General features: G+C 42.9%; 3 protein-coding genes across 4 annotated transcripts; 2 read left to right on the top strand and 1 right to left on the bottom strand.

The window, feature by feature from the left end:
- The first annotated feature begins 450 nt into the window (after positions 1-450).
- Positions 451-5,902, top strand: slc37a4b (solute carrier family 37 member 4b). 2 transcript variants are annotated; one of them, XM_033978349.2, is made up of 10 exons: positions 451-568; positions 1,136-1,465; positions 1,685-1,917; positions 2,866-3,106; positions 3,926-4,078; positions 4,157-4,242; positions 4,320-4,433; positions 4,511-4,576; positions 4,653-4,791; positions 5,334-5,902. In XM_033978349.2, the coding sequence occupies exons 2-10, from the start codon at positions 1,318-1,320 to the stop codon at positions 5,498-5,500; spliced, it is 1,347 nt and encodes a 448-aa protein (XP_033834240.1). In that variant the 5' UTR covers positions 451-568; positions 1,136-1,317; the 3' UTR covers positions 5,501-5,902. The 2 variants fall into 2 exon arrangements, with proteins under 2 accessions (XP_033834240.1, XP_055082434.1); XM_055226459.1 differs by having other exon boundaries at positions 562-1,038.
- Positions 5,903-6,746: 844 nt separating this feature from the next.
- hmgn1b (high mobility group nucleosome binding domain 1b) lies at positions 6,747-9,327 on the bottom strand. The gene is made up of 6 exons (XM_033978350.2): positions 9,129-9,327; positions 7,984-8,007; positions 7,840-7,869; positions 7,710-7,751; positions 7,503-7,610; positions 6,747-7,416 (listed from the first exon to the last, which is right to left on the bottom strand). The coding sequence occupies exons 1-6, from the start codon at positions 9,144-9,146 to the stop codon at positions 7,372-7,374; spliced, it is 267 nt and encodes an 88-aa protein (XP_033834241.1). The 5' UTR covers positions 9,147-9,327; the 3' UTR covers positions 6,747-7,371.
- Positions 8,789-23,776, top strand: igsf5a (immunoglobulin superfamily, member 5a). The gene is made up of 10 exons (XM_033977789.2): positions 8,789-9,004; positions 13,782-14,005; positions 14,285-14,363; positions 19,373-19,684; positions 20,730-21,020; positions 21,096-21,215; positions 21,616-21,640; positions 21,716-21,801; positions 21,897-21,958; positions 22,837-23,776. The coding sequence occupies exons 3-10, from the start codon at positions 14,300-14,302 to the stop codon at positions 22,939-22,941; spliced, it is 1,065 nt and encodes a 354-aa protein (XP_033833680.2). The 5' UTR covers positions 8,789-9,004; positions 13,782-14,005; positions 14,285-14,299; the 3' UTR covers positions 22,942-23,776.
- The last annotated feature ends 1,309 nt before the right edge of the window (positions 23,777-25,085 follow it).

The following is a 25,085-nucleotide window of genomic DNA, read 5'->3' as shown; positions in this document are numbered from 1 at the left end:
CCTCTTGTGGGCAGAATGTAGGTTACTCATAAAACAATGTAAGTTTACGTGTCCATAATGCTACAACTCAGCCATAAAAATAAGTCTATAAATGCCGTTATTATTAAACGGATGTGGGCTGATGTATGAGGTTTAATGGCCTCATCTGATTTGATCACACACTTACACTGGACCCACAGGGCGCACATGTTTGTGCAGACGTCGTGTCCTGACATCTGTGACCTAGAACTTAAACCAGACCTATTCTGGGTTGGGGCCAGTGACCTCTGTCAAACCTGGCCCCCCATGCTCTCATGTCCCCCATACTCTCATGTCCCCCATACTCTCATGTCCCCCGGGTTTCAAAGCTCATGACTCTAAAAAGCTGGGTTTCATAGTCGACATTCTCCCTTATTATCTATTGTCCAGCGGCCGTATATTTCTAAAGTAACCCGTGCTTAAAGGCCATAGCGCAGCCGTAATCATGTGGGCAGTGCTCAGGACGCGGGGGCGCGCACGGGACGCGCAGTTTCGGTCCTTGTTGTTTGCGTCGATGGCCTGGACACAGCGAGGGGAGCTCGTGTGCGAGGTAAACTGGCACATTTCACACAAACGGAGTATCCACGGTTTTCACCGCGAGACCAGAGCTAACGTATAGCCTCAAGCAGCGGCTCCCTACACGGAAATGTTTCCATAGGCCTTTGTACGCGCTACAGCCAGGCTCTGGGCGCATAGTCTCCTTTAGCAGCGTTGCGCACCATTCATTCATTCGATTGTAGAAAAGAGAGACCCTTTGATGTCCTGTGTGGTTTCATAGTGCGTTTTAGAGCGTATCCAGCATCGCGCAACCTCCGTTTGAGCGTGTGGGGCGTGTACAGTACATCCATAGATGAGCCTCAGCTTTAGCCTGTTGTGGAGAGGGACATGTGATATTTCCAGTGTTGGTGACCATTCCGGAAAGCACAGCCACTGCCAGAATAAGTGACAAGAGTCCAGGCACAGTGGACAGCTCATAGACGTCCTGAAATGAAAGCAAGGATAGACTCTACGTGATCATTTGTATGTTTAGGGTTTGCTCGCATCAGTTTGAAATGTGCTTTTACTTCACAGGTCCACACAATGTTTTGTTCTGACCTTTGTCTGTTTCTATTTCTAGGCTCATGTCCGAGTTCCCTCCTGTGTCCAGGCTTCCACAGCAGCCGCACAGACAGAGCTGCTACTCTGTCTGTGTCCCTCTATTCAAGTCCATGAACTGGCAACCTAATCAGGACTACAGGATTCACAATTAAGAGCAACTTCTTTTTTATATCGCGATTTGACCTTTATACTTCTGAAATCATGGGATCCAATGGCTATGGCTACTACCGAGTGGTCATTTTCTTCAGTATGTTCACAGGATACTCCCTGTACTTCTTCAATAGGAAGACTTTCTCATTTGTTATGCCATCTGTGATGGAAGAGATCAAGCTGGACAAGGATGACCTGGGTAAGCACCAGGCGTGTGCATGGATAAAGACTAAGGACAATCTGTATCAAAACAACAGCAGCTCTTGTTTGAAGCTTAAAATACTTTCATGGTACAAATGTATTAGTCCCCAAAAAATCTGTTAATCTTGTTGAGTGACTAATAAGTATTACTAAATCTAGTATTTCATTAAGATGTCCTCTTGTATTTGAACTGTGCCCTTCCTGTGTGTGTTGTCAGGTCTGATAGCCAGCAGCCAAACCATGGCCTATGCCATCAGTAAGTTCATCAGTGGAGTCCTGTCAGACCAGATCAGTGCACGCTGGCTCTTCTCCATCGGCCTGTTTCTGGTCGGAGGCATCAACATCGTGTTCTCCTGGTCCTCCACGGTCACCATGTTCTCTCTGCTCTGGTTCATCAATGGTCTGGGTCAAGGCTGTGGGTGGCCCCCATGTGGAAAAGTGCTGCGTAAGGTAACAACACAGTAATGTGTCAAAGTAAAAATGTAGTGTCAGTTACCCATTACTGCAGTTACAATAGTGTAGCCAAATCAATAATTAATAACATTTTATAATATTTTTTAAAGCTATGAACGACTAGCTGATACTGTATTTCTCTTACATGTAAACACAATGTATTCTCACTGTAGAAAAGTTCACACTTAACTGAAGAATAAAAAGACTTGGCAGGTGTGGAGTACTAAAGTGGAGTCCAATTACACACTCATGTATTTATAGTAGTTCCTCAAGAGAAGTAAAGGGGTTTTCCTCATGAAACAATCTTAAAACTATAATTATATAAATTATAGTAAAGATTTGGAATAATATCACCTACTACATGGTTTGCATTCACTTATTGTAAGGATTTGTTTTTACTCTGGTTATTTTAGTTTACAGGAGGTCACAGCTCCACACCTCGCTCCCTCAAGTGTCCTTTGAAGAATGTTTGGCTGACATTAACTTCATTATATCATTTGGGGCTTCTGAAGGGCGGGGTTTATTATAATCACTGCTTGTAAAGAAATAATAAAGATCCCATGTTGTTTTAGCACACTTTTGGATATAGGTTTATCTTTGGAACCACATGAAGCAAAAACTGGCACAAAGATCAATGTAAACACCACTGGGATTATTTTTGATGAAAGCTTCAGAACGTGGTGCCATTATTCAACACCACAGACATGATAGTTACCCGATGAAAGAACTCAAAGGTTAAGATTAATATGGTACATTTGTGGACCCAATCCATGACAAATAAGGTTCAACATTTGAGGATCATTAGTTTGTTTATGTAAGGACTTTTTCCTATTCAAGAGATTAATAATATTATATTTAATATTATACTGACATCATCTAATTCTACAGTGTGAATGCAGCTTATTTTCACCTTCACGGATCTTCTCTGTCGTGTCCTCTGTTCAGTGGTACGAGCCCTCCCAGTTTGGGACATGGTGGTCCGTCCTGTCCTGCAGTATGAACCTGGCGGGCAGTCTGGGCCCTCTGCTGGTCACTGTCCTGCTGCAGTACTACGACTGGAGAACCATCCTCTCCATGTCAGGCATTTTCTGTGCAGCCTTCTCCTTCCTCTGTATGGCCTTTGTGAAGAACGAGCCCAAAGATGTGGGTCTAACCAGCATCGAGGCAGCAGCTAAGAAGAAGGGAGGTGAGGACATGAGTTCCTTCAGACATATATAAGGTAGTGTCCAGCAGTAATCTGACCAGAACTGAAGAAGCCACTTGGATGAGCGGCAAAACATCTTCACACTAAAACTTTTGTCCAGCTGACAGGACTGAATTTTCTTTTGGTATGTGTATTTTAAGCTTAATGAAATGGAGCACTACAGTGCACACGCTCTCTGGTCTACGTAAAACAACAACAAACTCCAGGTTATTTGCACAGTTCATTTAAGAAAATACAGACTCAAGACACACAGTATTCAAAGTAACTAAATATAAGCAGTATTTTGTCAGTATTTTCGGTTGGCCTAAGTTTGAGTAACATTATTCCAGTACAGTTACTTTTTCATTTGGTGGTATTCAGAATACAGAATACCTCAACAGAATACATTGCAGTATTTGATCACGCAAGTTAAGCTAGAACCTGCAACCCCTTATGAGAAAAAAGTAAAACACAGTTATTGTAATTTGCCTTCTTAGTGATAAATAAATGTATAACAAATAGTGAAACTAACATCAAGCTGTTTTAATCCTATGTTATATGTACACTAAATTGTAACGCTATCCAACATTAAAGTATTCTAACTATTCAGAATACAGCACTTTGATTGGACCATGTAATGGGATATACTGAAACAAAAGACAAGTATTTGCTTTTCTGTAAATACATTTTCAAACTATTCTTCCTATCACTAAGCAGACACAGTAAACATTTTTAAAAACATCCAAACACAAAAACACAGCAGTAACATTTGAAAACACATTCATTACTTTTTATAACATATACCATTTTTCTGTTTTCCAGGAAACTGTGAGAGCACTCTTCAGGAATTCCTCTTCTCTCCTTTCCTGTGGGTGCTGTCTCTTGGGTACTTGGTCGTTTTTGGGGTCAAAACTGCCGCTACTGACTGGGGCCAACTATTCCTTATGCAAGAAAAGGGCCAGACTACTCTAATGGGTAAGACCTGATCATACACTTAGCTCAGTATTAGTTAACAAATGTATGAACTGTATAAATTAAAACATTTTTCTGTAGGCAGTAGCTACATGAGCGCACTGGAGGTTGGAGGTTTTGCTGGCAGCCTTGTATCGGGGTTCATTTCAGACAGAGCTGTTGCGCGGGTAAGGTATTGCTTTTGAGAAATTATATCGTGTTTATGTTCATCCACTGTTAATGTTCTTTGTTTAAATTATACTAGCAAGGGCTGAGTACCCATGGTAACCCTCGCCATAGTCTGCTTATTCTTATGATGGCTGGGATGTATGTGTCCATGTACTTGTTTAGAGTCACGATTACACCTGAGATCCCACAGGTAAATTATAATAAGCCTCATTACAGCTGTAGTATTTGGAATCTTGTTTAAAGTCCTGTTTTTTTTGTTTCTTCCAGGAGCTGCCACTTTGGTTTCAAGTTCTTCATCCTTTCTCATTATTGTGTGGCATTTCAGAAAAAGAGGTTTACATTCATTTTAAAGTGCGCTGATGCAGATGTAGTGTTTATGATGCCTGAATTATGTTGTTGTTATTCACAGATCTGGATATTGTTCCTTGGGGCCTTGTTTGGATTCTGTTCTTATGGACCCATTGCCTTGTTTGGTGTGATCGCCAGTGAAAGTGCTCCTTCCAACTTTTGTGGCACTTCTCATGCTGTTGTTGCTCTGATGGCCAATGGTAAAATGTGGAGTATTGGTTAAAATTACTGATGTGACGTTTGTGAACGAATCGGCTCTTTTGAACAGTTCCTTAATGTTAATGGTTGGATCCGGATCTCATTTTTAAAAAAAGAACCAAATCTTTTTTCAAATTTCAATGCATTTTTACACTGATTAACATTGAACAGCACAAATGAGAGCTTTGTGCAGAAAAAAACGTATTGGGCATTGTAATAACAGTTAGTTTAAAAAAATATATATTGTAGTGCAACATTTTATTTAGATTTTCATAGTTTCAAAGGGTAAAGTCACTCTCACTCTAAATTTCAACCATTTTAAACAGATCTGAGCCTTGGTCATTTCTCTCTGTGATTAGTCCGTAGATAAAAGGAGTTCTCACATTTGCGTCTATCATATAAATAAATAGTAAAGGAGCCAGTCTTTTAAATTGCTCTTTGAAAAAGTGAATCGAATCCCACAAAGGAGCCGAAAGTCCCATCACTCGTTAAAATGCATTGCTGTTTCATGTCATGTTAGTAACACGCTCTCCCTTTGTTACAGTGGGGGCTTTTATGGCAGGACTTCCCTTCAGCACAGTGGCCAAACAGCACAGCTGGGACACGGCCTTCTGGATGGCTGAGGTGATGATGGGTGTTGCTACTGTGGGGTTCTTTCTTCTCCGCAACATGCGCACCAAAATGGGTCCAACTGCTGAGAAGACTGAGTGAAATTATACATAACACACTGGTATAATATTTGTTGTGACCACTCATACTGATTTAAAGATGATATGTTTTAGAGCTGCTACAGGAAACACTTGTTTATACTCGCTTAATAATTTCAATGTCGGAATGCTTTAAATGTAATTTAATAGAATGTTTGCCATAACTCTGTACTTTACCTCACACATTGTACAATTGTAAATGAAGATATTTTCACATAAAACTGTGCTCTATTTTTAGATTGTATAAAAACTAGTTAGTTAAACATTAGATACTTGGCAGCACAGAATGTACTTTATTTTATTTACTATTAGGCATTTCATTGTGTTAAAAGCCATTTTGGTATATTTTAGAAATGTTTAATCTGTGTGCACTTAACTTAAAACACAATAAATGTCTATCTAACTTACACTGACTCTTTGGACCATCTGCAGTTCAGTCTAAACCTATAGGAAATACTCGGAGCAACTACTAACAGCTTAGTTGGTGGAGTTTTTTTAATCTTATCTGAAAGTTGGTGGTTCAAATCCCGCTATCGACATAAACATCATTAGTAGAGAGGTCAAATCCACTGACCCACAGGTTGGCAGTGTGATTCCAGCTCCCATAGATGAATGCTGTTGTGTCGTTGGGCCCCATTTGTCCCCACTGCGTACACCGGTGTGTGAAAGTGTGTGTGAATGGGCGAGTGGTTCCTTGATGTAAAGCACTTCTTTGTGCCTTGAAGGTGGAAAAGTGCTATATAAAAATGTGACCATGACCATTTACCTCCTCAAACACCAAAAGTACAGGCAAAACATTCACTCAAAAAGCTACAACAGAAAAGTACAGTGAGAAGTACATTTTCAGTACTTATTTTGACTAACCTAAGACGGCAAAAGACGAAGTTTAAATCTGTCAACTGGATAAATCGTAGAGTGAAGATGTTTCACTGCTCATCCAAGCTGCTTCTTTCTGGTCAGATGGCTGACGGACACTGCCTTATATCTACACTGAAACTGTAAACAGCTATTGTCTCCAGTTTCAGCCTTAATGACCCTATTCAACCTGTACTGACCCTCCTATTAACCTAAGACAGGAATAATTCAGTGGTTGTCATAGTGGAAACTGTCCATGGTACTGAACTGCACATTTCTCCCAGAATTGGTGGATGTTTCATTGTTTGCTCACACTCCCTTTTCACATTACCTCTCTAAACTGACCTGACCTCAGTGCACTATGCCACTACAGAGAGAGAAGACGTAAGCAGGAGTTCACAGCAGCTATACAGATTTATTGCGATGCTATCACAGAACAGACACACAATCCACACACTTGATGCACAGTTCTGACAAAGAGCTCCAGCACTAGTATTTTAGCTTTATTGACCAAATCATTAAGAAACTGCATGAGTACAAGAGTTAACACAGAGGAACAAAGCTTACAAACATTCTAAAACACTGTTTCTTCATTATAAACAACAAAACAATGACTTGCCCTTTGTCCATCCCCTCCCCAAAACAGATTACGCACAGTCCCTTATAAAGCATATGGAATGTAGTCCTCTCAGGCTCTCTCCGCTGATGCCCAGCTCCTGTGACCGATGTGTTGCATTGACACGGTAACCTGTCCCCTCCCTCCCCTCCTTCACATTTAAAACTGAAATGAAAACCACTGCTAGTAACGAGAACTGCAAGTTTTATGATGTTGAAAAACTGTGGGAGTTGATGAAATTCCCGTCTCCAAATTGACTTTTTTCTTTCATTAAAAAAAAGTGTTCTCTATAATCCAACTACTAAAAAACCTGTATTTAGAAAATAGTTGATAAAAATATTCCCCTGAATTGTACAAGAAAAGAGGTACAGGGAGCACTGTTAAAAGATGTGGTTTGAGTGATGTTATTCATCAGCATCATCTTTCTGTTCAGCGTCTGCAGCTGGTGCCTGGAGAGGGACACAAAACAGATTTATTAAATACATTATTATTATAATAAATGGGGAATTGTGTTTGTATCTGAGATCAGCCTCACCTCATCTTCAGCTTTGGCTTCTCCGTTCTCTGCAGGTGCCTCAGGTGCTTTCTCTTCGGGCTTGGCCTTCTCTACATCCTTGGCTTTCTTAGGCTTACCAGCTGCCTTCTATACACAAACCGTATAGGTTTTAGATTCATTTTATAGGTTAAAGGCAAGCGTTAGACTATAACAAAGCTTAACCCAAATGTATTCAAAATCACTAACCTTTGGCTTGGCTTTAGGCTCTGCCTTAGGAGGTTCGGGTCTCTAGAGAAAGGGAAAAAAACAACTTGTTTTAGCATATAGCACAATAATAATATGACAATATATGACAGTTAAGCTTGTTTACACTCACATCTTTCAACCTGAGAGACCTCCTTTTGGGCTGCAAGATCAGAGAGAAAAAAAGGTTACTTTCACTGCCCTTGGCTGACCCCTAGTGGTGCACTGAGGTCATACTGTAAATGCATAAATACATTAAAGTTAATAAATGTCTCACCTCTGAGTCGCCTGCTGCAGCTGCCTGAAAAACAAAGACAACATCGTTAGAGTTTTTTATGTCACAACCCACACAACCTGCACTATGTCTGGTAATTACATAATGCAAAGTGGGCGTTTCCACTGGGTTTCACGTGGGGCACAGTGGATCAGTGGATGTCTGATTAATATGCTGCAGTCATCAGTCTGTGTGGACTGGATTCATTCGGTATGGTCTGTCCAGGCGCAGTTTATTGCTCGTGTAAAGCTATCCCTCAGCAGCAGTTACCGCGGCCAGAACCGCGGCCAGAACACGCTTCCTGTTCTGGTTCCTGCTGCAGGCGGACAGGGCCCCGCCCCCTCGGACAGTCATCACTGGTAATAAATGGAGAGGAGAGGGAGGGAGGAAAAAAGAGCAGCAGAGGACTGTTCCCGCCACTGGTTTGAAAAGAACCATGTCGATCCGCAGCAGAATCTAGAGAGCCCAGCAACAGGAGCAGTGCTGACGGAGATTCGCCATTGCATAACCTCCACTGGCCTGGGCTGCAACAAGGGCACGAGGCGAACACTAACGAACAAAGCTCACGCGCACACGTGCAAACAATAACGCCATTATAAAAACACACTAGTGCACGAAATAAGAGCAGCTTTATTACAATGTTAGTACTCACTGCAAACCCAACACCAACATTCGACGACGGATTACCATAAAAAGAGGAAAATAAAGAAATAAAACCACGAAATGCCGCATTTTGTCATTCGAGAAACTAACAGGGAGACGGCACCATTTGAAACAATCAATATACCGCCAACTTTCTCTGCACAAAACCAATCCGCAGCCAGTTAGCGACACTTTTCTGAACAAGGCGGCAAAACGCGAATGCATACAAGTCATGCAACAATGCAAAGCTACATGCAAAAGAAGAGGGCATTAAAAGGTCTGTGAACAAAGATAATCACTGCACAAGAGAAGGCTGAGGTGAACCGCTCCGCCAAATCAAAACAGACAGACAGTATGGCGATTCAACACGACAACAAGACAGGTAAAGCACACAGGCATCTACACGGACCAGTCTAACAACTGAACAGGACAATCTGCTTTACCTTTACAGCGCACCCGTGTCTTATTCATGCTGTATTACTGCAGGAAGAATAAGCTGTACTCACTTTGCTCCTTTTAGGCATGGTTGGTTTGTGTGGGTGCTTTGTAAAAAAGGAAAAAACGCGCTCAGTTTTGGAGGGTAAAGAGTAAAATCAGTGCTATATTCAGTATAAGGCTGCAGTACAGTGTAATACAGCGCAGAGAGACGCTAATGTTCCATTGGAAGAAAAACTAGCTCAAACCGGATTGGATTCTCCCCCTCCCTCCTCATTCACTCTGTTATAGTCCCAGTGTGATTGACGGGCCTATGTCCCGCCCACACGGCCCGGGGATTGGCTGAAACTGGGCTCGGCAATACAATTTCAAATGATGGCTCTTACCTGTGTGGGTGCGTCACACGTCCGTCAAATAAGGTGGAGGCTATTTGTCTTTTCTGTGCAGCCATCTGCTCTAACAAGAAAACCAAAATGTCAAGGCACTGGCCTTTCTTCGCGCCTATACATAGACTGGACTAGAGTATGGAAAGACTTGTGTGAAAATGATCCTTTCTCCTGAAATAGGCCTAAATAAATGTCCCATGCGCAGAGAGGGAGAGGGATGTGTGCCCATGGAAGCAAAGGCTTTGTATTTTAGCTTGGGAAAATGGCGACACAGTCTGTGCGGTGCGTCTTCTTTTAGCCTACGACGCCCTTTGCAAGTTTCCAGAGTGTTGTCACTGTGCACTTGTCCCACAGAGCGCAGAGGGAGCGCAGAAAGAGCGCAGAGGGAGCGCGCGGTCAGAGCTCACAGTCTGTGTTTCAGAGGTGTGAGCGAGCTGTGATGGCGCTCCGCTTTCTCTTCACGCACTGACGTCTGTCTTGGGGCGAACACTGTAGAGAGTAGACAGCATTCATTTTTTGACACTGTAATGACACAATAGGCTTAACTGTGAAGGGTAAACTAAGAGAGAGTAGGCCACCGCCGGGCTGATGAGTGAGATATTTCGTAGAGTGCAGTCTAATGCCTGTCATCAAGTAGGCCTTGTTTGTTTACAATGTCTATAAAAGCCTCACAACGCATGCCCCTCAGCCTTTAGACATATAATCTCCAAACAGCCAACTCCTCATCTGATCTGATTAAACAGCAGATATCTGGGCTGCTGGCTCGTTTGCCAGTACTCTGTATTATGCAAGATACCAAACTACCAAAGGCTTCCTGAAAATGTTACATCTTAGAATTTCACAGTAAACCGATATTTCCTGTAGAACTACTTTTGACAATGGCCTGACAACACCAGAGTGAGAGGTTTGCAGCTCAAACCACACTTCACACGTCTCTCTGGCCTAGAACCACAACTTCTCTTCACCCATAGCTGAACCATTTAAGAATCTGTCAGTCTTCTTTGATTTACTGTTTGTACTATTTGTGTGGGGTTTGGGTGGAAGCAGAAGATGTGGGTTAAAATTATTCTGGGTTAATGGTTGTTGTAGTCTATTAAGATACAACCCAATTGGTAATCCATGGAAGTTTTTGTTTGTTGTGCTGAAACCATAAACTGAAACTCTATACACATGCTCACACATGTACACTGCAGCCTATACACTTATAGGCTAATAACATGTAGAACTGTATCTCTATATATTTCCATCTAGAGATTTTATTTTTAGAATTTAAGAGGAATAAGCAGGTTTGGGAAGTAACTGAATACATGTACCGGAAATACATATTCTGAATACTCATTTGGTGGTATGCAGAATACAGTTCCTTTACAAAATGAAAATGAATACACGATGATACTTGTATGTATCATGTATGTAATTTTGGCTTTGAACTCCACAGTATTAGACACACACAAAAAAAACCCAGCTCTTATAGTGTGTGTGTCCCTAATTAGACACAAATTAATGCATAACAGCACAAATTATGTTATTCATAATACAGTACTCTATTTGGCCCATGTAATGGATTATGTTATGAAATACATTTTATTTCAGTCAGTATTTTATAACTGCATATTTTCAAAGTAGTCGTCCCATCACTGGGAATAAGTTGACTTGTGTATTCTGCAAGAGTCCACTTCACTGTAGAGTGGTACTGTAGTCTGTGAGCAGGGCAGCGGTGCAGGGGGGAGGGGAGGACATTAGGTAGGTCTCAGATAACAATGCTGTTGTTGTATAGAGTTGAGGAGCCCTTCCATCACAGCTGCTGCCTGTGGCTGGCTCTTCGCGCCTTTTCACTCTCTCCTGTTTTCCTGCTGTAGCACTGCAGCCAGAGGTGGCAGCAGTGCTTATTTACCACGATGAACCACAGTGGATTTATACAGCTCATGTTCATGTAACTGGGACAGTAGTTTCCTATGCAGACCTATGGCATAATCCTGCACACAGTGACAGACTGCAGGTAAAGGTGACCTCTTTGAAAGCCTCTTTGACACAGTGCGACTTGTTCGATCTTGCGTCACGTTTGCCACATGCCAGGAGCTGTTGTTTAAGTCTTATCAAGCAGGAGCAGGTGAAGACAGCTGTGTTGTCTGTTGAGTTAGCGCCTAAAGCCAGTCCTACAAGTGCAGTCTACATTGGATCAGTGGGACACAGGGAAAGACAGAGGGAAAGACTCTCCCTCGCACACACGCTTAAGTGGATTTCTCTCATGCAGCGATTGGCAGCCTTTCCATATGGAGCGGTGGGTAAAGCCAGATTACAGCAGTTCATGTGAAGGGGGGTCCAGCAGCACCAGCGTTCACAGTGTGAGCCTTAACTGTGGCTCTATATGAAATTATATTTTTTAGGACAGAGTGATCAGCTCTGACACATTATGTCACCTGCTCTTCTGAAGAAGGACTTTATAAACAAACTGCAGCTTTTCCTGATAAACACTTGATTGTGCCAGCAGAGTGTGAGACTTTATCATATATCAGCCGATATCCATATCGGATATCGGCTGAAGGGAACGGCTGATACCCGATCCAGCAAATTTTTCAGTATCGGTGCTGATATCCAATACCAGTATCGGATCAGTGCATCCCTAGTATTTAGGGACACCTGTACCAGTTTATTCTAATGAAAGACTTTTAATATTATCAGTCATGTGCCTCAGGTTTGTACGTTGTCCATTTTTACATTATTTGTTGAGATTTGAAGTCAACCCTCAAAGAGCACTTGTACTGTGATTGTAAATATATTGTTAATGACCCAGTGAAGCACCCTACCTCTCCTCTTATCCAAACATTTGATTGATGTGCTCAGTGGAAGGAATGGGGTGTGTCCATGACCAACCTTGACACTTACTCCGTGACATAGGCTCAGCCCAGTGGTAACACGCCCTCATAAGCTCACACAATATAAACCTTGGAGTTGTCTTGGCGCATTGATTAGCTATCAGCTGACACAACATAAACAGAGTGCACAAAAGGGATTCGTGCATGCTCCCAGGGCATCTGAGATATGTGTGTTTTGGGGCCCGTCTTGCGCTTCCAGATAAAAGGACAATTGAATGGAACTAATTTGTGGCTGTGAACAATGAGCTGAGACAAAGGCGAGGTCGGGTCTCTGAAAGTCAGGCCTCAGACACTGGGATGAGCTGTTCGTATGATGAGTTCTGACTCATGATCTCTGACGCTCTGGTGGCACAGCTAGAGGGGGCCTCCCAAACGACCATATGCTGGAACAGGGGACCCTCCCCCACTATCTACTTCCTGTTTTTCAAGGATGTCTGCTTGCTTCTGCCTATACAATACCAGCTGTGTCTGGAGACATTCCAGTTTGTTCTATGGCCACATAAAGCATGGTGCTGTACCCAGTGCAGCGTGAAGACAGCACATGTCCAGCTTTTCAACTGCATCCAATCAAACATGGGAATCACATGGGCCACTAAAATATCTCAAATCTTTACATCTGTTTGAGTAACCTATACCTTTCAATACATTCATCTGTCTTGAAGCCCCAATAAAACAAAACAAAACCACTCATTTGTTTTCCCATGATGTTTTTATGAGTAGATTTATGCATTATATACATTAGGATCTACTTTACAGTAAAGATTTCTGTTACTGTCCATAAATAAAATAAGCCTGTACCTCAAGTGTACCTCAAGCACAAAGTAGTCTTCATTATTACTTATTTTCAATACAACTTTCTTTCATATATTGTTTTGTAAGTAAACTGCAATTGTAAAAACACATTTGAATAATTTCAAGCCATTTTAGCTGATCACATAGCGACCTCTAGTGGTGTCTCTTTGAAACAGCAGCAGGTTCCTTTTGTGTAGGCTTTTAAACTGATATCCAAACTAGGAAAGGATTTTATTGTGTTTGTACTAGGGCTGAGTACCAGTACTTGAACTATTTGGTATCTATTGCTGTATTAAAATCCTTTCTTTGTGTGTGTTAAAACTGCCCAGTAAACGTCTATAATGAGATCCTCTCCACCAGTCTATCAACAGTGACAGAGTTTTTTGCTATTTGTAGCTTTTTTCTCAAACGTTTTTACGTGGTTCTGTGTATTTAAACATATGTTTTTTTAACATAACAGTGATTGCTGTTTTACCCAGATACTTTACTTCTCATCATGTTGTGAATAATACTATTCTCAGGCTGTTGATTTACTGATTCAATTCAAAGTAGCCTACTTTAGACTACATATTAGACTTTATATTTGACTTGTTATTAAGTATAGATATTTCACTGTTGACCATGCACCTAGTCAACGTTTCTAATGCCACTCCATAATTTAAATTTAGAGTCATACATGTGAGCTGACTGGCAGCAGAGACGTCATCCTCCTCACGCCCACTGAATGACCACAGTCACATTGAGTTCATTATTACAGGCCAACAGCACAATAGGAGATAAGAGCCGTTTGAATGGCTGCTCTTGAACCTTGCTCTCTCTAAGTTTCACACAGGTGCAGTTCTCCGCTCACCTGCCAATCCAGGAAATGAAGGTCCCAGCAGCACTACCAGCACCGTAAGTTCAACGAATTAATAATAATAGGTTATTTAAGGGTTAGCTGGGGTTACAAATCGATGGAAGCTAGTTTGTTGAAGTTGTAATTGATGTTTTCATATCAAAAATATAACGTGTAGCCCTCAACATTGGAATAAAACTGAAATAAAACTTTAAGTTGAAACTTTAAAGGAATTGATAAACTGTCTTTTTCAGCTGTTTACATATACATTTGAAGTAACATTGTATATAATTAAGTATTTAATGAAAAGATTTAATATGTAACTTTTCTTCCTACAGAATATAAACACAAACATGATGTTTTGGAAAACCTGGCCATATCTACTGAGTTCCTGTTTATTGCTGTGTACAACTGGAGGTACAGTGTTATATTCACCATCATTATGAGATTGAATGAGACTGATGTATTTACAATAAGAATGAAATCGTGACTAGCGTCTCTGGAAAAGTGATATCAGCCATTGTTGAGTCCATTGTAGTAACCCGTGTCTCCTGACAGCAACATTCATTCATAACATTCTGTCTATCCCTAAATGAAATATATAAACATCTTTACCTCTGTTTGACTCTCTTGGAGTTAAAGATGTATTGTCTAAGTTTGTTTAAGTTTCAGAAAAACTGTTTGTGTTGTGCTTTCCCTAAGCAAACTCCGACGTCTTAAGTTTTGTGTTACTAAGGCTCATGACGTGCTGAAACTATTGTTACCAAATGCCAAAGCTGTGATGGTGATTTTCATGAAGTCCATGAACTGTGGAGATATAGCTTTTTCAGTTGCATTGACACATTTCTCTATTGAACACTGACATTTACAAAACAGCTCACACAAAATGTTAGTTTTTCAAAAAACAAATTTAATTTCAGCAAAATGAAGTTTTCCATTCAAAACTGACCAACTCAAATTCATCCCCCAAAAGCTAGTTTTACCATCAAAACTCTCAAAATGCGGTGTTTATGTGCTCTTTCATTCATTTGACAGAGCAGCTCAGAGTCCTTAGTTCTGCTCTCAGGGACCACAGAGAATCACTGGTGTAGTGCACTCTCACACTGGAGTGCACACTTTACACATGTGGGTTTGGGGCTAGAAAAGCTTTACTGAAACTGTATTGTAGTATATGAAAAGTATAATGAAAAAAAAGTACACATTACCAATCCAAAGATATTTATACTGAAGAAAACTGCTAGATGTTGGAGCAGTAAATACATCAGCACTTCTTCTCAGACAAGACACTTACACATCATCTCACTGTGTATGTCCTGTATGTAGAGTGTCTCTATTCAGCGTGTTCTCTCTACTTAGACCCTTCTCACTGTTTAACTCATGCGTCAAATCCTTCAATCAAGGTGCTCACAAATTGTAGTTTTTTTTGCTGTTACGTTTGAGTTTTTCTATTGAAAGTGGCTGTCGTCCTTTACCACATGAGAACAGGCCTGTAGTGTTGAAAAAACAAGGTGAATTCAATGATGTATATGTTTCTGTGTCAAGTGAACTGAGAAAGAAAGAGCCTGAAAACTGTGTGAACTGATGAGAACTATTCCAAACTTCAGATACATGTTTGAATCAAACAATCAAACCAAACCAAGTTTCATAAAATGCAACAAAACGATTGAAAAAAAACCCTGTAAAACAGCAGCATTAGCTGTCATAACTGATCTTAGTTGTAGGATATTTGGCAACTCAACATCAACGTCCACACTTTATTATGGATATATATATATATCCATTTTATATATATATATATATATACACACACACACACACACACACACAAACACACACACACATAGATATATAGATATAGGTAGATAGATATAGTTCTGGGGATTTCAAAATGATGAGTAATCAGTACCCCTCCCCGAACCGCCACCTTAACGTGGTGGAGGGGTTTGAGCACCCGAATGATCCTGGGAGCTATGTTGTCGGGGGCTTCATGCCCCTGGTAGGGTCACCCATGGCAAACAGGTCCTGGGAGACGGGTCTGACTAAGAGCGGTTCAGAAGCCTCACATGAAGAAGAAAAGAACAAGGCCAGTTACGTCGCCCGGACTGGCGTTACCGGGGCCCCACCCTGGAGCCAGGCCTGGGGTGGGTGCTCGGCAGCGAGCGCCTGGTGGCCGGGCCTTTCCCCACGGGGCCCGGTCGGGCCCAGCCCGAAGAAACGACGTGGGGCCGTCCTCCCGTGGACCCACCACCTGCGGGAGGAGCCATGAGGGGCGGGTGCGGAGAGATCCGGGTAGCAGTCGAAGGCGGGGACCTCGACGACCGGATCTCCGGACATGGAGACTAGCTCTGGGGACATGGAATGTCACCTCGCTGGGGGGGAAGGAGCCTGAGCTTGTGCGGGAGGTTGAGCGTTACCGGCTAGATATAGTCGGCCTCACCTCCACGCACAGCTTGGGCTCTGGAACCCATCTTCTTGAGAGGGGTTGGACTCTCCATTTCTCTGGCGTTGCCCGCGGGGAGCGGCGGCGAGCTGGTGTGGGCTTGCTCATTGCCCCACAGCTCAGCCGTTGCGTGTTGGGGTTCACTCCGGTGAACGAGAGGGTCGCGTCCCTGCGCCTTCGGGTCGGGGACAGGTCTCTCACTGTTGTGTCGGCCTACGGGCCAAACAGCAGTGCAGAGTACCCGGCCTTCTTGGAGTCCCTGGGAGGGGTACTAGACAGTGCACCAACCGGGGACTCCGTTGTTCTCCTGGGGGACTTCAACGCCCATGTGGGTAACGACAGTGACACTTGGAGGGGCGTGATTGGGAGGAACGGCCTCCCCGATCTGAACCCGAGCGGTGTTTTGTTATTGGACTTCTGTGCTAGTCACAGCTTGTCCATAACAAACACCATGTTCGAGCACAAGGGTGTCCATCGGTGCACATGGCACCAGGACACTCTAGGTCGGAGGTCGATGATCGACTTTGTTGTCGTGTCATCTGACCTCCGACCGCGTGTCTTGGACACTCGGGTGAAGAGAGGGGCTGAGCTGTCAACTGATCACCACCTGGTGGTGAGTTGGATCCGCTGGCGGAGGAGGAAGCCGGACAGACCTGGCAGGCCCAAGCGTATTGTGAGGGTCTGCTGGGAACGTCTGGCGGAGCCCTCTGTCAGGGGGGTCTTCAACTCCCACCTCCGGGAGAGCTTCTCCCTGATCCCGGGGGAGGTTGGAGACATGGACTCCGAGTGGGCCATGTTCTCCACCTCTATTGTTGATGCGGCTGCTCGTAGCTGTGGTCGTAAGGTCTGTGGTGCTTGTCGCGGCGGCAATCCCCGAACCCGGTGGTGGACACCGGAAGTAAGGGATGCCGTCAAGCTGAAGAAGGAGTCCTATCGAGCCTTGTTGGCTCGTGGGACTCCTGAGGCAGCTGATGAGTACCGGCAGGCCAAGCGTGCCGCGGCTCGGGCAGTCACAGAGGCAAAAACTCGGGGTTGGGAGGAGTTCGGGGAGGCCATGGAGGAGGACTATCGGACGGCCTCGAAGAGATTCTGGCAAACCGTCCGACGCCTCAGGAGGGGAAAGCAGTGCTTCACCAACACTGTTTACAGTGCGGGTGGAGAGCTGCTGACCTCGACTGGGGATGTTGTCGGGCGGTGGAAGGAATACTTTGAGGATCTCCTCAATCCCACTGTCACGTCTTCCGAGGAGGAAGCAGAAACTGGGGACCCAGGGGCGGACTCGTCCATCACCCTGGCTGAAGTCACTGAGGTGGTTGGCAAGCTCCTCGGTGGCAAGGCTCCGGGGGTGGATGAGATCCGTCCTGAGTACCTCAAGTCTCTGGATGTTGTGGGACTGTCTTGGCTGACACGTCTCTGCAACATCGCGTGGCGGTCGGGGACAGTACCTGTGGAATGGCAGACCGGGGTGGTGGTCCCTCTGTATAAGAAGGGGGACCGGAGGGTGTGTTCCAATTACAGGGGAATCACACTCCTCAGCCTTCCCGGTAAGGTCTATTCCAGGGTGCTGGAGAGGAGAATCCGACCGATAGTCGAACCTCGGATCCAGGAGGAGCAGTGTGGTTTTCGTCCTGGTCGTGGAACACTGGACCAGCTCTATACTCTCCATCGGGTCCTCGAGGGCTCATGGGAGTATGCCCAACCAGTCCACATGTGTTTTGTGGATCTGGAGAAGGCATTCGACCGTGTCCCTCGTGGTGTCCTTTGGGGGGTGCTCTGGGAGTATGGGGTCCGGGGCTCTTTGCTAAGGGCTGTCCGGTCCCTGTATGACCGGAGCAGGAGCTGTGTTCGCATTGCCGGCAGTAAGTCAGACCTGTTCCCAGTGCATGTTGGACTCCGCCAGGGCTGCCCTTTGTCACCGGTTCTGTTCATTATATTTATGGACAGAATTTCTAGGCGCAGCCAGGGGCCGGAGGGGGCCTGGTTTGGGAACCACAGGATTTCATCTCTGCTGTTTGCAGATGATGTTGTCCTGATGGCTTCTTCGAGCCAGGACCTGCAGCAGGCACTGGGGCGGTTTGCAGCCGAGTGTGAAGCGGCTGGGATGAGAATCAGCTCCTCCAAATCCGAGGCCATGGTTCTCGACCGGAAAAAGGTGGTTTGCTCTCTCCGGGTGGGTGGTGAGTCTCTGCCCCAAGTGGAGGAGTTCAAGTATCTCGGGGTCTTGTTCACGAGTGAGGGAAGGATGGAGCGTGAGATTGACAGGCGGATCGGTGCAGCGTCTGCAGTGATGCGGTCGCTGTATCGGTCCGTTGTGGTAAAGAAGGAGCTGAGCCGGAAGGTGAAGCTCTCGATTTACCGGTCAATCTACGTTCCTACCCTCACCTATGGTCATGAGCTTTGGGTAATGACCGAAAGGACAAGATCGCGGATACAAGCGGCTGAAATGGGCTTCCTCCGCAGAGTGGCCGGGCGCACCCTTAGGGATAGGGTAAGGAGCTCGGTCACACGGGAGGAGCTCGGAGTAGAGCCGCTGCTCCTACACGTTGAGAGGAACCAGCTGAGGTGGCTCGGGCATCTGCTCAGGATGCCTCCTGGACGCCTCCCTAGGGAGGTGTTCTGGGCATGTCCCACCGGGAGGAGGCCCCGGGGAAGACCCAGGACACGCTGGAGGGACTATGTCTCTCGGCTGGCCTGGGAACGCCTTGGGGTCCCACCGGAGGAGCTGGAGGACGTGTCCGGGGAGAGGGAAGTCTGGGAGTCCCTGCTTAGACTGCTGCCCCCGCGACCCGGCCCCGGATAAGCGGAAGAAAATGGATGGATGGATGGAGTAATCAGTAATGGTTCATCAGTAATCAAAACTAAAAAAATTATTCAGAGTTTGATTTCATAAATTAGGTGACATAGTTATGTAATTACGCACGTAAAGATACGTACGTTAAAGGAAATGACGGATTTGGATTTGACTCCTCATGTGTTTGTTCTGTAGCTGTCCCAGATCAGTTCCAGTTGGAGCCTGTAAATGTGACCAAGCTCCTCGGCTCTGAGGCCCAGTTCAAGGCCACAGTGGAGGGACTATGGCCCATGATGTTCTGGCAGGTGGGAGAGATTACAGTGCTCTCCATCTCCTCTTCAGGTGAAGTAATAAACTCCTTTCCGCAACACTCTGCCCGGCTCTGTGGAAATGGGAGCAGCTGTGTGGAGTTCACCATACAAAACCTCACACGCCAGGACTCCGGGCCAGTCACATGCACAGTACAGGGCGATTATGGATTCAAGACATCACAGCTGATTGTCCAAGGTAAAGCTGAAAAATACATTCAAATTGTTCTTTAAGTTATATCCATATCTTTATATTGTGAGAATGCAGATGCTGCCAGTTAGATAGAGACTCTTTTTAGTTAGTAAACAAAAAAGTACTACAAAAAGCATTATGTCATAAATTTCACATACTTAGTCACATATGAACTCTTATACTTTCACCTATAGTATTAGCCTGTGGTCACATCTATGAAATATGATGTCGTCACATATTCATTGCTGCTATGTTTGAGCTGCTGCTGATTTGGACCTCCATCATCAAGCACTTGAGTGTGAGTTTGCATGTTTTGCACTCATGTAGCAAAACATGCAAACTCCACTCGAGGGCGTGCGAATGAAGCCCTCCAATAACAAACAAAGGAGAAAACATATGAAGTGACATCATATTAACATTTCACACCAAGTACCAAGTGGTCTAAAATAGCATTGCACGATTGCTCTAGTTACAGTTATTTGCAGAGAAATTCATGAACCACCTGAAGGACCTCACATACTAGTACCGCACTTTGAAAAACACTGGCTTTAAACAAATAAAAGCAACTTAAAAATAATTTAAACGTAAAATCCTGTAGTAGATCACATGATTCAAATAGTTCTATGTATCGGTGCACTACATAACTTTTTAACTGGGTCATCCACCACTTGCTTGTTCCTTGGAGATGTTAAAGCTTTGCCTGGAATGTTCCACTGTATGGCATTAAACTTATGTATAGTATTTAGATGTTCCAATTGCCAAAAAACACGTGTTCTTACTATGAGCAAACTCGCCTAAGTACAGATCTGACCTATAAAATGGCCTGGTGATGTCGTCTGCTTGTGTTCATGCAGACAGATAAGTTTAATGCTTTATTGTGGAACATTCCAAGCAAAGGCAATAACATATCTAATGAGGCAAGAAGGTGGTGGACCCTGGTGGAGGTAATGACAAAATTAAACATGCTGTACAAAGGCTACAGAGCTGCAAGTTTACAAGTCCAAAAAAACAGAAAAGTTACGCAGTACACCTTTTAACCTTGTTTCCTTAGAGAGCGGCAATGTGAGTATCTCAGGAGGAGACCGGACAGTGAAGCAGGAGGAGCAGGTGGAGTTTCAGTGTGAAGTCATTGGATGGTTTCCCGCGGCGACGATTAGCTGGACTCTCAATGGTTACGCAGTGAACAGCAGCCTGGTCAACACCACAGATGTCCCAGATGGGGATAAGTACAACTCCACCAGTGTGATCAAGTTTCAAGCCGTCCGAAACACCACAGTCACTTGTGTGGCTACTATTCCCGCTCTCACAGGCCCCATTTCGAGCTCGGTTCAGCTGGCAGTTAGTAAGATAGTTCTATGGTCTTAAATATGGTCTTGTTGAGTATTTTTGGGTCTAATGTAGTTTTTTTTTCTTATAGTTCCAAAGCCAACTGACTGGACAGTGCTCATTGCCATAGTCGTGTCCTTTTCAAGTTTTGCTCTGCTAGTTCTGTTGATCTTTGGAGTCATATTCTGCTACAAGAGGAGAAAAGAGAAACGTAATTACAATGTTTGATATTTTAAGACTATATACCAGGCTTATATTTGAATGTCTCTTGCTCTCTTAAGGATTTTCAGTGAAATAGTGTTGTGCATAAGTTTGTTGTATTTCAAATTATATGATTTAGGTAACATAATCGAAATGGGCACTACATATTGGCTCAAAAGTATCGCTAGAGGTTATTAGCCATTGGTTGGTCTGGTTTCTAAGCAGTCTGTATCAGCGTCTTTCATCAGAAACGAGTAGTACTAGTGGTAGTAGTAGAAACAATAGCAATAAAACTAGTAGCAAAAGTAATAATTGTAGCAGCTTTAACACAGTAGTACCAATAACAACTACATTTGCAGAACTAGTAGTAAAAATAATTAATATAAACCAATGTTCTCTTTTATTTTCAGAACCAACGTATAAAGAGGAAATTATGTAAGCATTGGCTGTATTGTTATGAACTTTTTTTAACATGTTTGAAACTATAGATCAACTTCTTTGTATGTGCAGGAGACAGAGGACACAGAGCCAGTTAAGCAACACTCCACAGAGACAGGGTCAAGTCAACCCAGTGTTCACTATCGACGGCCAGACAAGTAATGACTCCTACTGTGCCTATCAAATGAATGTGGATTTATATTTAACTTTTGTCACATTTTATTCAATTTTCACAATGCTCTTTTGTGCTCAGGTTTACCTCCGAGTGAGCATGACAGTGGGTTCTACCAGAGTAATGGACTGACTTTACATGAGGTAGGCTTGTCTTGTTTGTGAACAGTACAGGACAGCTTAAGATATGTCATAAACACATTATTTATCCACAGTTTAACAGTAAAGATTTTGTGCTAGAGTTTCGAGTTGGGTGTGAGCATAAATGAAGCGCGCAGTTGTGTAATTCTTCTACACATATTGTTTATGACAGAACATGTATGTGGAGCTCCCTGCTGCACTTACAGAATGTCTAGAACACTACAGCTCATCTGCTCACAAAAACTAAGAGGCGAGAGAACATCAGGCCTGTGTGCAGCCTCCACTGTTTCATATTGAGCGCAATTAAAAATTTTATTGATTGTGTTTAAATGCCTGCACTCTGTGGGTCCTCTTTATTTGAGGGAGTTACTGCAGCCGTATACTCCACCCAGAGCCCTGAGGTCAGAGTTCAGCTGACCTGCTCCTGCTGCTGTGCCCAAAGCTAGGCTCAAGACCAGAGGAGACAGAGTCTTTTCTGTGGCAGTGCCCAGACTATGGAACAGCGCCCTCTGCCTGTCAGATCCTCTCAATCTTTACTTTAAGACTAGACTGAAAATCCACCTCATCTCCCTGGCATTTTATACTAGTGAGAGTGGATATTTGGGTGTTTTATTGTTCTTTTCCTATGTTTTTTTTTGCATTATATATTGTATTTTTACTTTTATCTGAAGCACTTTGGGCAGCTGAACTTGTTTTAAATGTGCTATACAGGATAAATAAATTTGAATTGAATTGAACTTAATTAGCCTTAATAACGAACACATAGTGTATCAAGAATTATCCAGGCTTAATTAAGAAGTTTGGACTCACTCTTAATAAACTGTTTGTTACATTATGAATGAAGCCTATGTTCATGCTTTACTTATTTATCTGCTTTACAGCCAACCTCATTGGAAAGCACCCACGCAGGAAACGGCTTCAACGCTGCCTACGCCAACCTTGAAGTGGGCTTCCCAAAGAAACACAGACATGTCACTATTGTATAGAGGAGTTGAATCCTCATGGACCTTTTGATTGTTCACCGCTGTGGCCTCCAGGGGGCAGTGTCTCCATGAACTTGAGCAGAGGTACAGATTTTGTGTGGAAAAGTTGTACCCTTCATGCTTATGCTTTACCATTGTATCGTAAACGAGGAGTCCAATATATTTTAAAATGCAGTTTGTATTATGTACAATAAATATTTATGTTTATGTTTTATTTATGTAAAGATAAAATGTGTTGGTTTAATAAGATTTTCCAGCCTGCTCATGTTTCAAAAAGGAAGTGTAGAACATGGCTGAATAATTCAAAATTGCAATTTGAGTTGGAGAAATAAGCAAATAGATAACAGTTAATAGTTAACAGCATAGACCTGTGATAATTTAAGAGAATGCCCTCTGCAAAAAACAAATACCATCCAGTCTTTTTATAGAAAATTCTTGTTGTACCTGCAGTGGTGGAACGTAACAAAGCAAAAGTAGTAAAGTACTGTACTTAAGTATACATTTTAAGTATCTGTACTATACTTAACCTGATGTTGAAGTGGATACTTTTTACTTTTACTTCATTACATTTGAGAGCAGGCATCTGTACTTTCTACTCTACTACATTTTTTAACTAGACTGAAAAGTAAATGTATTTTTTTATTAAAGTTTGAGACCTGCTGAAATGCCTGAAGGGTTTATTTTTAACACATTCATAGTCTGAGCAAACAAAAATATACAAAGAAAACCAGCTAAAAAACCCAGACTGATTCAATAGTTTCTATCGAACAAAATCCAGCACAAATCTTTATCAAAATCTCCACATTTGAAGCCCCATAAGACCGCAAAATCTGCATAGAATACTTTTACTTTTTATCTTTAAATACATGTTTAAATGGGTACTTTAATACTTTTAGTCAAGTAGATTTTTTATGTGATACCTTTGCTTTTTCTTAAGTAACAAAACCAAGTACTTCTTCCAGCATTGTGAATCTGCAGTTTAAACCTCTACAAATATGTTCTCAAACTCATGTAATTCTTGTATCAGTTCATATTTCAGTATTTTCTCAAACAATAAGGTCTGAGTTGTTGAACTGTTAGTACAGACTTATACTTTTAAAATATTGGTCACAAATCTAATCACATTTGCAATACTAGTCAGAAAAATCACTATTTGATTTTTTGCACCATGTGACGCTGTTCCAACACCAGACAGAGTTCTACTGGAAGCAGAACAGAACTGAGAGAGGTTAAGTCCCAGCCTCTTGTCTCTTGTCAGTTTGTATCTGTGTCATGACGAATATGCATACAGTCTACAGAGAGAACAACCCAGCACCAGCCACAGGACAACTCTGCACTGCCCTAAAGTAACTCAGTCTGATGTGGAAAGTACCAGATACGACAGGAAAAAGGACCAACACAAGTCAGCGGCTGAGTATGACATAAACAAACACTGTGGCTGTTTTTATTGTTGCCATGGGAGAGTAAACGTGCAATATGTTTTCCTGGTGAATTCAGAATAATATATCTCTTATTTATTTATACAGATTGATATGAGTCTGTTCTCCATGCCCTCCACTGTGTCTCAAACCTGATCAAATGTGATCGGATCATATTTGTTTTTTGAGTGACACATGTGAAATGAAGGAGGTCATTGGTCAGCTATGATTTACAAATAAAATCGAATTTATCTCACCACAGATTCACAGAGTTTAGTGCTTCGCTCATTGATTTTATAGAAATCAGATTTTTTTTCAGTCTTTTTCAGTCTGTGATTTTTTTTTTTTTCCTTTAATATTTTGATATGAACGGGCCCTGTCTGTCCCTGATTGGTTAATCCACCTGTCAATCACCCCCATTTGAAAACAGGCAGATTCGCCTGTGACCAGACTCACATCTTCGTAAAGTATCGAAAAAGTGTGTATTCTGGATCCCAGGCAAGTACCACATAACTTTTTGGCTAAGAAAAGAGAATGTTTAGTTTAGTGTTGCAGAACAAAGTTTAACAACAGAACAGAAATATGCAGTCAAAAACATATACTTAACCTTACTAGAACATAGAAACACTTTGAATAGAGCTAAGATACATCAACACCACAGTTAGGCATTCAAGTTATTTATCTCCATGGAGTTGAGCATGTGGCAGTATCAGTATCTGGTCAGGTCTG

This window comes from Periophthalmus magnuspinnatus, chromosome 14 (assembly GCF_009829125.3).
Source record: "Periophthalmus magnuspinnatus isolate fPerMag1 chromosome 14, fPerMag1.2.pri, whole genome shotgun sequence".
Lineage (NCBI taxonomy): Eukaryota > Metazoa > Chordata > Actinopteri > Gobiiformes > Gobiidae > Periophthalmus > Periophthalmus magnuspinnatus.
This window is presented reverse-complemented; position numbering and strand designations above follow the sequence as displayed.

Bases quoted from the DNA above. Each gene is read 5' to 3' on its own strand.
- slc37a4b (XM_033978349.2), top strand. From the start codon at position 1,318: ATGGGATCCAATGGCTATGGCTACTACCGAGTGGTCATTTTCTTCAGT. The intron at 4,243-4,319 runs GTAAGGTATTGC...AAATTATACTAG, and splicing joins CAGACAGAGCTGTTGCGCGG to CAAGGGCTGAGTACCCATGG. The intron at 4,577-4,652 runs GTTTACATTCAT...TGTTATTCACAG, and splicing joins GTGGCATTTCAGAAAAAGAG to ATCTGGATATTGTTCCTTGG.
- hmgn1b (XM_033978350.2), bottom strand. The intron at 7,870-7,983 runs GTGAGACATTTA...CTGATCTTGCAG, and splicing joins CTGCAGCAGGCGACTCAGAG to CCCAAAAGGAGGTCTCTCAG. The intron at 7,611-7,709 runs GTTAGTGATTTT...GTTTGTGTATAG, and splicing joins AGCCTAAAGCCAAGCCAAAG to AAGGCAGCTGGTAAGCCTAA.
- igsf5a (XM_033977789.2), top strand. From the start codon at position 14,300: ATGATGTTTTGGAAAACCTGGCCATATCTACTGAGTTCCTGTTTATTG. The intron at 19,685-20,729 runs GTAAAGCTGAAA...TTGTTTCCTTAG, and splicing joins ATCACAGCTGATTGTCCAAG to AGAGCGGCAATGTGAGTATC. The intron at 21,641-21,715 runs GTAAGCATTGGC...TTGTATGTGCAG, and splicing joins ACGTATAAAGAGGAAATTAT to GAGACAGAGGACACAGAGCC.